The 15,336-nt window shown below is 39.8% G+C and overlaps 2 protein-coding genes across 2 annotated transcripts in view; both read left to right on the top strand.

Moving 5' to 3' along the window:
- Positions 1–12,273, top strand: part of LOC106527384 (sodium/hydrogen exchanger 6) — a gene marked incomplete in the record, with an annotated part of 17,922 nt that extends 5,649 nt beyond the window's left edge. Inside the window, 11 exon segments of the mRNA XM_014022248.1 lie at positions 89–194; positions 1,211–1,352; positions 1,475–1,580; positions 2,008–2,096; positions 4,420–4,533; positions 5,309–5,420; positions 7,053–7,206; positions 7,289–7,319; positions 7,445–7,533; positions 8,230–8,335; positions 9,796–12,273. Of these exon segments, the coding sequence (XP_013877702.1) occupies positions 89–194; positions 1,211–1,352; positions 1,475–1,580; positions 2,008–2,096; positions 4,420–4,533; positions 5,309–5,420; positions 7,053–7,206; positions 7,289–7,319; positions 7,445–7,533; positions 8,230–8,335; positions 9,796–10,113 (1,367 nt within the window).
- Positions 12,274–12,966: 693 nt separating this feature from the next.
- LOC106527383 (four and a half LIM domains protein 1) overlaps positions 12,967–15,336 on the top strand; it is an 11,694-nt gene continuing 9,324 nt past the window's right edge. The window contains exon 1 of the mRNA XM_014022247.1: positions 12,967–13,073. The gene's annotated coding sequence lies outside the window, so the exon portion shown is untranslated. The remainder of the gene's footprint in view (positions 13,074–15,336) is intronic.

The following is a 15,336-nucleotide window of genomic DNA, read 5'->3' as shown; positions in this document are numbered from 1 at the left end:
TTTTATTATTGTGTATAGTATTTTTTAATGAAATGAATACATTTTTTGAATTGAATTGAATTTTTTTTGTCTTTTGTGGTTTTCTCAGTGACCGTATTGGCTATCTTCAATGAGCTAAAAGTAGATGTTGACCTGTACGCATTACTGTTTGGGGAGAGCGTTCTGAATGATGCTGTGGCCATYGTCCTCTCCTCGTAAGTATTAAAAACACCTCACTCTGCAGAAATACACATCTGTCATCTTCACAGTAAAGTAAACTCTTTTAAAAAACAAGCTTTCATTTTGTTCTTGAAACAGCACTTCTTTCCTTGTGTATGATAACTATGAAAGATTTAACGCAGATATTATATTTCTATCATTTCAAGCAGCTTGTGTTTGTAATTCTTAGCTTATTCGGTTAAAATATGTTATAAAATGTGTAAGTTTTTAGCTATGAGAAGCAGTAGAATTTCTGCATTTCATTGTTTTTAAGCTGCAGTTTCAAGTTAAATTTAACAGACTGTTATTGTTGTGCTTAAGAAAGTTTTCCACTCAGTTCCCGTGTGAAAGTCAGCTCTTTGTGTTGTTCGCTGCACGTGGAAATAACCCACACTAACATCCATCCCTGTCATTTCACTGCTCGCCTCTCTCCATCCATCCGTGTCACTCTCCACCTGCCCGTACGTACGTATGTAGCGTTCTCCTCCGCTTTGAAAAGCAGAGCGGTCGGAGCTCCGCAGCTGTTCACTCAGTGGTGTCTGAGGAGGGGCTGAGTGAAAACCAGACCTTTACTCCCCGGTGGGTGGGTTTGGCTGGACAGCGTGGATTTGCTTGTGTTAGACCCTGCTTGTAAATGTGATGCAGAGTTTTAATTTAGAATGTAGCCTTAAATCAACTTTAGGATAATTATCTGCTGTGATCCCTTTGCAACGACATCCCTTTTGCTTATAGACTGCACATATGACCAGAACGTTCTGCATTATCTGTTATAGCTTATGCAATGCAGTGTAATTAGCTAAACCAGGTGTGGTTGAGAGGTTAAGACTCCAGCATGCAAATCCTTATTTCTTTTTATTCACTGCATTTCAGGTATGACTTGATGCCTGGCAATGTTTTTGTTTCCAACTTTATGACAGCATGTGTTTGACATTTGACCACTTCCTGTATTCTTAGCAAAAATCTGCCTCTGGTTTCTTTGTAAATGTTACTATTTACCCTACCTACCCTTCAGCTCCATCGTGGCGTATCAGCCTGCAGGGGACAACAGCCACAGCTTTGAGGCCATGGCCGTGCTGAAATCCTTCGGCGTCTTTCTGGGCGTCTTCAGTGGGTCTTTTGCTCTTGGGGTGGTTACCGGAGTCTTGACTGCCCTCATATCCTTTTATGTGACAATTCTATATTATTTACCCATTTTGGGCTGAAGTATTAGATGCAACATTGCCTTTATGAATCTATATACCTCCTGTTATGTTCCTTAGCTTTAAGTTGTCCTCACGTGACCAAGTTTACCAAGCTGAGGGACTTCCCTTTGCTGGAGACGGCTCTCTTCTTCCTGATGTCCTGGAGCACGTTTCTGCTGGCCGAGGCCTGCGGCTTCACAGGTACGTCTGCAGCCAAGATGTATACAAGTCGTTTCAACAGCAGAGAGTTAGTCTTGGTGTTTCACTGTTACCGCTTTAGTTTGATTTGTTTTACTTGGAAATGTTTTCCAAGGATTTCCTTGAAACACCCACGTGATTCAGCCACTCAGAAAAACTGGTTTATCACAGGGTGAAGGTGAAATTTCGGTTAAATGTGATGGTTTTCCACATATCACACTGAAAACAAAGCATCACTCTTTATCTTTTTGCAAATCCCAAGATCCTCCTCATAGCAGTGTGGCCGATGGACAGATATTAGATTAAAACAGCAAATAATTGCTGTTTTTTATGACACTCCCCGCCATCTGCTCCTGCCATTAGAAGCAAATATAACACTATTTTTTATGGATGAGTTAACTCTGTGGTTTATTTAATAAAATTTTTTCAGGTGTGGTAGCAGTGCTGTTCTGTGGGATCACTCAGGCCCATTACACCTACAACAATCTGTCTCCTGAATCCCAGGACCGGACCAAACAGGTGAGGTACCATCACCTCTGCTTTGTTCTGGATCTCACTGTTCTGACGCCACTGTACATCACAACAATTTATCATCTTTTCCAGATCCGCACAGCAGATTACATTTAGAAACTAAGTCACGATTTAATGTTCATAGTCACAAAATAAACTCATACAGTAGAGACCTGTCTCAGAAGCAAATAGGATGTGGTTTTTAATTTTTGCCGTGCTCCAGCGAATTCAGAGAAATCTACAAGATTATGTCTTGAGAATTGATAAACCTAAAGGCTACATGTTCARCAAACCTCAAACGACAATGAAGCGCTACCACGAAGAAAGTACAGATGGGCTAAAAAAAACCTCTTAGTGAGCACAGCAGTAGCTTATCATTTCACGAAACAGCAAGATGTGCAGGAGGTTGTCACAGCACTGTTTGTAATGTTTAAAGTAACAACAGAAATGCAAAAAAACATGGTTCAATTTTCTACAAGAAATGAATATGCTCAGGGAGTTAACGATTTGGGAGTGTGTAAGAGAAATGGACTCTTCCAAGGTTTCAATGTCAGTTTGTTGAGTAAACTGAGAGAATATGAGCCTCTAAAGAATACACATTAAATGCATTAGTGTTCTGTTTGTATGGTTGTGGGAAATCAAGAATACACTCCTGATCAAAATCTTAAGAMMAGTCAAAAAAGTGCAAGAATTTGCATTTTGCACTATTGGATCTTAAGAAGGTTCTAAGTAGAGCTTCACAATGTTAAAVGAAGAAATCAGTGCAAGAGACAAGAACTTTTGAGCAGGGAATTTTCTGAAAACTGCATTTACACACAAACATGATTCTTTCAGCTGATCAAAAGTTTAAGACCATGGTCTTTAAAAGCCAAAAGCTGTGCAAAAATCTGGATTCCATGTCATTTTCTGTCAAGTCTTTACACTGTCAAGACCTCCTGATGGCAAAAGTAAAAAAAGCTCACTGACTTTGAACGTGGTAGGATTGTTGAGCTGCATAAGCAAGGCCTCTCACAACGTGCCATCGCTGCTGAAGTTGGACGCAGTAAGACAGTCATTTTGCATTTTTTAAATGATCCTGAGGGTTATGGAACAAAAAAGTCAAGTGGTAGACCCAAAAAAATTTCACTAGCTCTGAGCCGCAGGATCCGATTGGCTGTCCGTCAAGACACGGGACGATCCTCTACCCAAATTAAGGCCATTACTGGTGCTGACTGCAGCCCAATAACCATCAGACGGCATCTGTGAGAGAAGGGCTTCAGAAACAAAAAACGTCTTCAATGCCACAAAATTGCCCGTTTTGTCTTTGCAAGGGTGCACCAAATATGGGACATTGAAAGGTGGAAGAAAGTTGTCTTCTCTGATGAGAACAAATTTAACCTTGATGGTCCTGATGGCTTCCAACGTTACTGGCATGACAAGGAGATCCCACCTGAGATGTTTTCTACACGGCACAGTGGTGGGGCGCCATCATGATTTGGGGTGCGTTTTCCTTCAATGGAACAATGGAGCTTCAGGTTGTGCAGGGGTGTCAAACAGCAGGCTATGTGGAGATGTTGCAGCGGGCATCCATCATGACTGAGGGCCCTCGTCTGTKTGGTAATGATTGGGTTTTTCAACAGGACAATGCTGCAGTTCACAATGCCCGCCTGACAAAGGAGTTCTTCCAAGAAAATAACATCACTCTTTTGGACCATCCTGCATGCTCCCCAGATCTAAACCCAACTGAGAACATTTGGGGATGGATGGCAAGGGAAGTTTACAAAAATGGACATCAGTTCCAGACAGTGGATGCCCTTCGTGAAGCCATCTTCAACACTTGGAGCAACGTTCCCACTAGCCTCCTGGGAACACTGGCATCAAACATGCCTAAACCATTGTTTGAAGTCATCAACAAGAATGGTGGAGCTCCTCATTACTGAGTCCTTTTTTAGACAGTTTGATTTCCGTTTTGGGGGGTTTTCTGGGTTTTTTTTTGAGCTATGGTCTTAAACTTTTGATCAACTGAAAAAATCATGTTTGAGTGTAAATGCAGTTTTCAGAAAATTCCCTGCTCAAAAGTTCTTGTCTCTTGCACTGATTTCTTCTTTTAACATTGTGAAGCTCTACTGAGAACCTTCTTAAGATCCAATAGTGCAAAACACAAATTCTTGCACTTTTTTGACTGGTCTTAAGATTTTGATCATGAGTGTATTTGATGTGACTGAAAAGCACAACTCTTCAATCGGTCAGGTGGAAAATCATTTTTTATGCTGGAGGAAAAGGTTTTTATGGCAGCTCCAGTGGAATTAGCACACAGACCTGGTTGTTGACAGATTTCTTGTCTCTCCAACAGTTGTTTGAGCTGCTGAACTTCCTGGCAGAGAACTTCATCTTCTCCTACATGGGTCTGACTCTCTTCTCCTTCCAGTCACATGTCTTCAACCCGCTGTTCATCATTGGTGCTTTTGTATCCTTTCGCACAAACAAACCCAGGCTTCTCTGGTGATTTGTGGCATAAAACTGAAACAGGAGCAGAAAATATTTTCACTTCGAACACTGAGGTCTGATTGTATACTTTAGTAAAATAAGTAACGTTTCTCTGCAAAAACTCTGCAAACTGAGCAGTGGTTCCTAAAGTTAAGGTTGGGTTGGTCTTGAAACGTCAAGGTGGGCTCTTGAAAGAATTTTCATTTTTAATTACAATGACCAAAACAATTGTTTGCCTTTGTTATTAAAGTTAAAGTTAACATTCTGGTGTGAGGACAGGAGAAGTCTACCATCAGAAGATCTGAGGCTCCTGGGTGGAAAATAAGGGTGAAAGAGGTCAGAGAGGTACTGAGGAGCAAAGCTATAGATTAGTTTAGAGAACAAGATTTTTGTCACGAATTTGTGCCTAATTGGCCGATGAAAGTTTGGAGTCAGGTTAGGTGTAGAGTAAAACTCCAGCAGCAGAATTTTGGACCTTCTGAAACCTCAAGAACTTAACTCCATCACAGTAAGGTTATGAAAGTCAGTGTTTGGTAATGATGCCTGGAGTCTTGAGATAGTTTTAAGATTAAAAAAAAGCAGAGTTTTGCTACTAACGTTTTGTTACCTGCTTAAGTCAGCAACAATGCAAACAAACAAAACTGGAGAGCAGATTTCAAAAGCAGATTAGTTGACGCTGAGTTGGAGTTTCCAAACCACCACCTTCCCTTCCTGTCATCGTTTCTGTAGATTGCATCCTTGACACCATTGTGTAGGTGGCGGTGTTTCTTGGCAGAGCTGCAAAYATCTACCCCTTGTCCTTTCTTCTCAACCTGGGCCGCAGAAACAAGATCGGATCAAACTTTCAACACGTCATGATGTTTGCAGGTAAGCAGTGAGGAGTTTTCAGCTTTTCTGTCTGCCAACTAAACTGAGCATACCATTAGTCCATACATTCTGTCCTTTTTAAAAATACCAAGGAAGTACTGAGTAGTTTCTAATGTGGACTAAAAAAAAAGAAATTGCCCAGATAAGTTGCACTATCTTTAACACATGCAAGAATCAGATTTGCTATAAATAACAGCGCCTACATCACCCAGTATTTACTGTTGAAACAGACTCTGATGAGCTTATTGCTGATTGTGACTAGAAACTTCCAGCCCACAGTTCATTGCCTTTAATTAATCCGATCTAACCAAAATGTGTTTAAACTTGAAAACTAAACACACTTCCAGTGGTGGGCACCAGCCCGTTAAAGCGCAAATCCACTAATTGTGGATCTAAATATTTTGTTTGCGCTTTAGCGGTCTTACTAATTTTTATAATTCATAAGCGGATTTGCGCTTTCTAAAATTAAAATGCAGTACAGCTAAAAACTAATTATCTACCAGACATTATTATCTTGAACAGTGGAAGGTATGGCTGTCAATGAATCACAACACATGTGATCTGTCAACAGCACCCCTCCCAGATAAACACTCTTATTGCCTTGCTGACTGTTGTTTTCGGTCAGGGTTCTGATTTCCCACAATGCTTTGTGTCTGCTTACGTAGCAGGAAGGCAATAGCAAAAACAGTTAATGTTTGTAATCCATACYAAAATTTTGTATGTATTGATTTATTTTACTTTACAATCAGAGCTCCTTTTTTTAAAAATAAAGTTTAAACGCTGGAGCTCAATACTTGACGTAATTCATCGAAGCAACGGGTTATAGACTCAGAAATGATTTAAAGATGTTATGCTGATGAAGACAGACATCTAGTGGTCAACTGAAGCAACTACATGGAAAACTTTAAAATCCAAGCTCTTATTTTGAAGGGAAGATAGTTTCCTGTACTCCGTGCTTTCGTTTCCCGTCACAAATCAAATCCGTCATGTACCCAGAATGCATCGCTTCAGTTTTCCAATAAACAATTTGAAAATTACTTTATTGATGCTACTTTAATGAAAAATCTACAACAAACAAAAGAAAAAGACAAAGAAGCAGCTGAACTAGCAATCCTCAACAACTTTTTAATCTTTACACCAGGAGCCAAAGGTCTGTTTCTGGAAATCACATCCTCAGCAATCGGTGGTTGTAGAATTAAGCTGTAAAAGRRTTCATACACCACTAGTTGGCAGTGTTGTGCATATATTGTACATGAATTGTCAGCTAGTAAGTGTCAGATTGAAGTTGTGCTTTAAAATTAGCTTCCGCTAGTATTTCTATGGCATAATCGCTTTTGAAGATGCGGACCTAAATATTTTCATAAGCGCTTTAGAAATTGCGGATTTAATTTTTGGATTAGCGCTGCCCACCACTGCACACTTCTATTGTTGTATATTGCGTTCTGCCAATCAGAGAGTAAGAAACAAACTTCACACACTGAGCCCACATCAACAATGAAATAACTGCTCTGCCACTTGTCCTCAGTGTGGATGCAGGTCTTCAAAACTTGATTTTGTTTGCAAGTTTCTGTCCCCACAACATAAGTAATACAATTAACATGAATAGACTCATTGTCACGCCGTCTCATCCAGGTCTGCGAGGGGCAATGACCTTTGCCCTGTCCATCCGGGACACAGCTACTTACGCACGTCAAATGATGTTTACAACCACCCTCCTGATTGTTTTCTTCACCGTGTGGATCTGTGGAGGTGGCACCACTCCCATGCTGTCTTTCATGAGCATACCGTAAGACCTAGCATCTGTTTGTAGGTAATTTTCTTTCTGATTATAGTTCATTGCCTCAAGGTAACTTCCCTTTTCCCCTCAGAGTGGGTGTGGACTCTGATCAAGAAAACTTTGTAAGTCATTAGTATAATTAAATCCCTGCTTTGTTTGATCCTGTCTTTTTTTTTATTTACATTATTTATGTAGTCATACTAAAAAAAACACAAGGTACCAGTAATTAAATGACACTTTCCTGCAGAGTTCTGCTGTGTTGGATGGGTCACAGAGGAGAAGCACCAAACAAGAAAGCGCCTGGCCCTTCAGAATTTGGTACAACTTTGACCACAAGTATCCTTTAAGCTTAATGTCAACYGAACTGTAGGTGGTGAGTCCAGTCTGAACACCAGAGGGTGCTCTGAACAAACGTCAAGGACCAGTTCCACGTATTTATACTAAACTTAGAAAATGCAAGATAATTTGTGTTTGGTAGATTATTTTTTTGTTGTAACAATACTTCTTACATTTCCCCTTTTAAATGGTGCCACATTTGTAAGGAACATGCATTTGTGGGATGACCATTAGAGCTGAGTATGTGAGTTGTGCACATAAAAATTTGCCAAATTTCTGCCAGACAGCTTATTTTGTTGTTGTTATTGACATTTGCTTTGAGCTTCTGGTACCTTCAGGTGCTGCCAATCAGATGCCCGCTATAAGATTTATTGTCAAGAAGCATTCTTACAACAAAAAAAATAATCTACTAAACACAAATTTTCTTACTTTTTTGTGCTAAGTATTGATATTTACTTGATATTTTATTATTTTCACTAAAATGGCTTTTTAATCAGATATAAAAGTGTGTTTTTGGCTCTGCGATAGACTTGTGACATGTTCTCTAACAAAGTGACAACTGGAGATAGGGAACAGCTGCCTGCAAACCTGAATGGAAAAGCGGGTAAAAGAAATGGACGAATGGTTAATCAGATTATTTAATTGAAAGAAAGTTTGCTGTAACTGTTAAGTCCTTGACAGAAACTCTTTGACCAGCTACCTGAAACCACTCCTGACCCACAGTGGTCCTCCTCTCACTGCTACTCTGCCAGCTTGTTGTGGACCACTGGCACGGTGTCTCACCAGTCCACAGGCTTATGAGGTTTGGACAACARATTGAATTATTGAATTCACTCATCACTGGGTTGGACTTAATTCTTGTTAAGTATTTGTGTGTCACTGAACTACGACTCAAATGGCTCTAAACTCTGGTATTGTAAAAATAGTAATGCAGCTCAGATGTCTTTTGACAACCCACTGTGTGTCTGCATACAGAGAGCTAACTGACATCAGATCAGAAAATTGTAAAAAAAAAAATGTTGAGTAGGTCCTCTGAACGAGTTCTCTCCAAGAGACTTCTTCAGTCTGAGGAGTTTCAGGTGAACTCAGCCTTATAAGCTCCACCTCCACATAGTGGACAAACAGGTTGGTCACATGCAAAAGAGGAACATCGCCTAACAATAGGCTTCATTAGCTCTACGGTTCATAGAGGGTCATGTTGCAATAACAGCATTGTAGGAGGAGGACAACTGGACACGAAGGCCTCCACCTTTATTTAATGGTGGATGGTTTTTCTTCACAAAGATGGCTTCCTTTACTCCTCTCTCAAACCAATGTTCCTCTCTATCAAAGATAACATCTTCACCCCTGAAAGAGTGACCGCTGGCCTGTAAATGAGTGTAAACTGCAGAGTCCTGGCCTGTAGATGAGTGTAAACCACAGAATCCTGGCCTGTAGATGAGTGTAAACTACAGAATCCTGGCCTGTAGATGAGTGTAAACTGCAGAGTCCTGACCTGATGATGTAGCTCGTCTGTGCTGGCTCATCATTTTGAACAGTGGCTGTTTTGTTTCCCCATTGTATGACTGATCACAGTCCTCCTGACACTTAACAGCATGTACTATATTACTCTGTGCCGGGGAACTAGATCTTTGGGGTGAACCAGTCTTTGCCGTAATGTGTTTTGGGTTTTGACATGGTTTGGGTGATGGGAGTCAAACAGCAAATACTGGTCTGTGTGGGTGGGTTTGTGATACACATCAGTTTCCAACCGTCCTCCATCAGAGACTGAGACATCACAGTTGAAGAACGCCAACCTGCCATTTTTTTACATCTTTTCATGTGAGCTTTATAAATTTATCCACAGAGCTGATGTGATCAGTGAAATGTTGGACTTCCTGGGATTTAATTTTTAACCCAGGTGTCGTTAACATACCTGAACCAATGGCTCAGTGGTGTCTCTGAGAAGGATGTCAAAGCWCTCTTTTCCACCTCCTCCATGTATTGATTTGCAACAATAGGAAAAACTGGGGAGTCCAGAGCACACCCATGCTTCTGCCTATATTATTGCCCCCCATATGTGAAGTAGGGTATGGATTTTATTGCTAGGTGTGAATTCTGTCAATCAGAGATGTCCTCCTGCAATCAAATCACCCAGTTATTGTTGGTGCCAAGTTTGAACAGGACCTGAGTGTGACACTGGGGCTGGTTTTATGTTTTTTTTTCTTTTAAGTTTCTTTTAATTTCCACACCCTTCTTTCTGTTTGCTTTGCCACTCACCAGAATGAAGAGCGGCTTCACGACGACACCGAGTTCATTCTGAACGACGCCAGCGTGAGCTCCATGTACGCCGACGTCACCGTCAGCACCGACGAGTCCGGCTCCCGCACCGTCAACCCCAAACGCCCCACAGCCAGCGCCGGGGGAGGCTCGTTCAATGAGAGCCTGGGCCACGAGCTCAGCCTGGCCGAGCACGACGTGGCGATCCGCGGCACGCGCCTCGTTCTGCCCATGGACGACCCTGCGGAACCCCCCACCACCGTCACCCTCCCGCCTCCGCCCTCCCCACCCCGCTCTGAACCGCACAGGCACAGACTGTAGGGATGTTTGCACCACTCAGATGCGGTTTGTTGTTTCTGCTTCTAAATTAAGAAATGATGTAAATTTACCCGTAAAAGAAAAAAGATTTAGTTTTCAATCAAATGAGAAACTACTTCTGTGGTCTGAGTGTTGTAAAAGTTTGGTGTTGGCTTGATCACAACTTTGTCTAACTGTTTCAGCTTTTACAAACTTGAGCCATGATTGAACCAACTCATTGTAGTTGAATGTTTCTCTACACAACACTAAGTTTAGGTACTTTTAGTGGTATTTAGAAACATAAAAAGCCCAGGCGGCTACGATTTGGAAACTAAAATCTATGTGGCTGTCATAAGAGCTTTTTCATTTGTACTGCTGTGGATAGAAGCCAGTGTTCTCTAAAAGTCCACATCTGTGAAGCAGCCTCTAGAATTTATGCAGTTGTCTTGTCAGTGGTGAAGTTTCTACTGATGTTAGGTTGTGTTCCTCCAGCTTTCTCCAAGTTCTTCAAGCTGACAAGATCCCCTTGTGGTGTTGCTCATAAAACTGCTGAAGGCCATCTACTTCTGCTGAGTTTGGGTGACTAATCTCACCAACAAGTTCACAGGAAACGTTCGATTCGACTCGATCTTAAACTTATTCTACTCTTTGTCCACATTCAGATCTTTTAAACTCAAAGTGTTTATGAGCGATCAGAGAAAAGGAACATTTTTAGACCATGTTGCGTTCACAGGAGTGAACAGAAGTCTCTGCACTGATTCATATATAAGTACAAGCACAGTCTGTCTCTTTGATTTATGATCAGTTTTTCACTTCAAAAATAATTTATTTATATAACAATCAGTTTGATTAATTTATTATTATTTATTGTGTTGTACTGTGACTGCCAAGTGGTGAACACTCACTTTTACAATCTTTTTAGTTTTAAAAAAGTTTTTTTTTAAACGGCAATACCACTTTTCTTAAAGGTACATTTTGCGGTGAGGACCTCTTGAAGGAGATTGATATTTATTCCAGAGGACATCTCCTCTCTATACTGTAGCRTGTTTTTACTTTATGTTTGGCAACTAGATCTTCCCTGTGTGTGTTTTTTTTCTTGTGTGTGAAGTGTCTGTGGCTCAACTGGCCAAATCTGTTGTTAGTTTTCCAACAGATTTGGGCYGAGACAAAAGGAATCGAATCATATTGTCCATAGGGCTAATGCTTCTGGGTTTCCTGCTTACATAGGGTTTAAAATTTATTCTTAAAAGACAAAAAGTAACTGCCATGTCTTTGAGGTTGTGATATCAAAGATAAAGCAGGGCCGAATGGACTGTTTTGAACTAAAGTGCCTAGTCAGGAACTCAATGACATCCTGCAGATTTTTGATTTGCTGAAGGTGCAGTAAGGTGATTCTTTATTATTATTTGATGTAGCATGTTTTTCCTTTTAAATACTCCATGTACAGTATATTTTAGCCACAACATGCTCATCGTTTTACTACTGATGTATCAAATGATGGAGCCTGWAAGACTTCATACTAAAATGTTGTATATTGAATACAGAAAATGACACTATGTTGCCAGTCATCAGCATTCTCTTGATAACTGGGCATCTTTAGTTGAACTTGTGATGATTTTAATTTAATCGTGGAAAAAGGTACTGATTTAGCCAGTTTTTACACTGATGGCATTGTGCACTTTTTATTAAACCAAGCTTGTCTGTTCAGTTCTGACCTCTTTGGGATATCAGTTTAATGGAATCATCTCCGTCTCTTCATTCAGGTTTTGATGTCATTTTGTAGTTTTTTTTCAATGTTTTGTTAACTATGTTGAAGGCTAATTCCAAATGTTAATTTTAAAAACAAAAATGTTTATTCATTGCATCACAGGTCTAAGTTTCTGCAGATTCATCATCTCAGCTTCAGTCCTGGTTTAAATCTACTTGAACCATAAATCCATACTTTAATGAGTATTTGTGGGAAATAACTTCTAAAACTGTCGAACTGTTTTTCATGTTTCTGCTGTTTGTGGAAACTGTGCAAAGTCCATGTTTGGTTGGCTGATATGTGAAGGTTTCTGGATGGATGGAACGACCCCAGATGGGTTCTGAGGAGCGAAAACCTAAAGTTATTAATTGTGTGTTGTCACTTTGACATCTTACAAGTGTACTACAAAAAATAAAAAGACTATTGTGACTTTTCAATGCCTGTTCTTTCAGATAACTTAAACAATGTTTGGTGGATCTGTCTTAGGGCTCCTCAAAGAGCAGATGGTCTGAGGAACCCATCTGCTAACAATTTGAAACAGTATTAAATATTATTGTGTTTTTAATAGGTAAATTAGTTGACAGGTCTAAGGTCTTAGATGTTGAGGGATGTAAATTTTCTGCCTGAGTCAAGTGGAAAATGCTTAGTCTCATTCTGACGTCTTGAAACTGATAATTCAGTCAGATCAGACTGAAGAGTTTAGGTATTTTAATTTAGTGACTTTTTAGCATTAATCTTACTAAAGTAGCTTTAGAAATTCTAGTGCTTGTATTTTTTAATATAAATTGTAGTATGTATATATATACAATATTTATATATACACGTATATATATATATATATAATTTTAAGTCTGCTTAAAATAAAAGAAAATACATTTTTAGAGGAGGCTATATTACCTGAAAAATTATGTAGAATAAAAATATCACATTTATCAATTAAATTAATATATGCCATATTAATTAAGGATAATTATTTAAAACATTAGCAACTTGATTTTATGTTACACCTAATAAGTTTCCGTAACTTTTTAAATAAGCGTCACATTTTCTTTTATTTTGAAAGTCCTCTCCTTCGCAGCAGCGCGACGTGTACTTTTATTTTGAAGGCAGAGCCGGCAGCCCTCTATCCGAACCTGGCCGTTCGGGCTGCAGCAGCGCCGAGGTCGACGTCGCGCGTCGGTGTCGGTGTGAATCGTCCTGCCGCTCGTCCAGCCCCGCAGACCTCACTCGGATCTCGGTAAGACATTTTAAACAGAGCCGCTGTTTCCCGGAGCTCCAAAGCTTCCTGTTCTACAGAACCGACCTGTTTGCTCTGCACAGGATAGACTTTTAAACAAGGTTAGGAGAAAATTTATAATTTAAGGAAAGTACAAAGAGAGATGTTATTTTATTTAAGTAGCTAAATCGGAAAAAAACAGATAATTAAAGTTATTTTAAATTGTGACTTTATGCTCATGAGCAGCATTTTGACATCTGGAGAGGAAATCAAAATTGTCTGGGGCGTTGGCTGTGTGTGTGTGTGTGTGTGTGTGTGTGTGTTACATGCTGACTTGTGAAAAACTGGGCTGCTCTTGAAATCTGGAACCAGTTAAGTCTTTTTTTTTTCTTTCTTCATCCACTGAGGCTAAAGACGTATGCAGGTCAATAAAAATTCCTGTGCAGCTATTTTTCATTACCTTTTCTTTTTTCCTTAAATTGAAGTGATGCACTCTTGCTTTGGTCAGTCTGTCAGCAAAATATCCCATAAACCAGAGGGGGTTGTAATAAAACTCATGATGCAATCATTTAATCAGCTAATTAACTTTTGGAGTCAACTCCATTCAAATGGTGGTTGACCTTATGGACCCCAGTCATGGTACCATTTCCATCAGATAGATATTGAGCTAAAATGTGATGTGGTAGTAGCTGAGAGTCATCCCTAACAAATGCTCCATGCACAACCAATCAACAGTTTCAGTTTAAATGCAACCTCGTGCTCCAGATCAGCAAAGAAAGCGATTTACTTCTACCATCATGTTTGKCAGCATGTTGTTTGGCATGCTGTGACGTAAACCTCACACAGAAACCAACCATGTGTGACACTTCGCAGCCAGACACAAACATGCCAGAAGGCCGGASGGGGTTAAAAGTTAAAGCTGAAGACCGGAGACTGCACAGGTCCAATAAAAACTTACAACCTCATAAAACTTTATGCACGAGGGATGACTTCATGCGACGGCAGGTCCCTGTTGTGCTGTGAATTTATAATGTAAACGGAGTCTTTTTACCGATCCCCGTTGATATTTTAGTGGAGTTTTAAAAGGACTTCCAAAGCCGAGGTAGCTGGCAGTTTGTTTGTATTAAAACTTGTTGTGATATGTCTGGGTCTGCTGACATCAGCCGTTTATTGTGAAATCTTTTTTGTGTGCTGTACGATTGATCGAGTTGGCCAACGGTAAATCTGTTTTGTAGATTTGACATAATGAAAAATGTAATATAAAAAGGTTTAGTCAGCTTAGCACTGAGACCTGGGGGGACGACTGAGCAAAACTGTCTATTTTTGTCTAATCTGAAATTCTTTCATGAACTGACCCACCCTCCATGTGAATGATGAGGAAGTTTCTCCTTGCTGTTGCAGCCAGTTTAAAGTTCTGGTTCCAGCTTCTATTTTTGGGTAAAAAGCCTGGTATATTTCATCAAGACGATGCTAACCACATTCTGCACGGAAGCACCACAGCGTGACTGTGGTGAAAGTCTGCCTGGAGTTCAGTTTTAATCCACTGAAAAGGTTCGCTCCAATAGAAAAACAAAAGATGTGAACTTTCGAAGCTGAATAAGAACTGGGAAGCCTTTCACAAACAAAAACCTGAAGTCTCCATTTCCAAAGGCTTAAACGTGTTAAATGAGGAGGTGATGTGATACCATGAGAACATCCCCCGTTTAAGTCTTGGATTAAAAAAAGTAAACRTACTTTTAAACCATTAAATGGAGTTTGACTACTTCTTCCTGTCTTGATAATCTGTATTAATCATCCAGTGGCTGTTGCTTCATAATAAGAGACAAAATCTACAATTCTATATACAATGTCTTCTGACTAGTGGTAATTATYTAAAAGATTTCATCACAGGTTTGTTGAGAGTACTCAGTAGGTGAAAAAGAGCGACACTGGTGTATGAAGAATACGAATAACCTGAAAAATCGTTGCTACAAAAACAAAGAATTTTTAAATCTTTTACAGCATTGTTTTTTTTTTGTTTGTTTCAGTAATAAAACTGTGCAAAAACATCCCAATATTAATCTAACAAAAGTTGAGTAGTTCTTGTTGAAAAATAACTTTTCATCTCTTTTACACGAGACTTCTTCAGTCTGGGGGGTTACAGGTAAACTCAGGCTTAAACACAGTACTTAGAGCCAACAATGGCAATCAGAACTGTTTGCTCACATAAAAACCGTTCAGATTGCCATCATTAACTTGTTGCTGAGTTTACCTCTAACTCCTCAGACTGAAGAAGTCTCTTGGA

This window comes from Austrofundulus limnaeus, unplaced genomic scaffold (assembly GCF_001266775.1).
Source record: "Austrofundulus limnaeus strain Quisiro unplaced genomic scaffold, Austrofundulus_limnaeus-1.0 Scaffold321, whole genome shotgun sequence".
NCBI lineage: Eukaryota > Metazoa > Chordata > Actinopteri > Cyprinodontiformes > Rivulidae > Austrofundulus > Austrofundulus limnaeus.
Note: the sequence above shows the minus strand (reverse complement) of the source record. Positions and strands in the feature narration are given on the sequence as shown.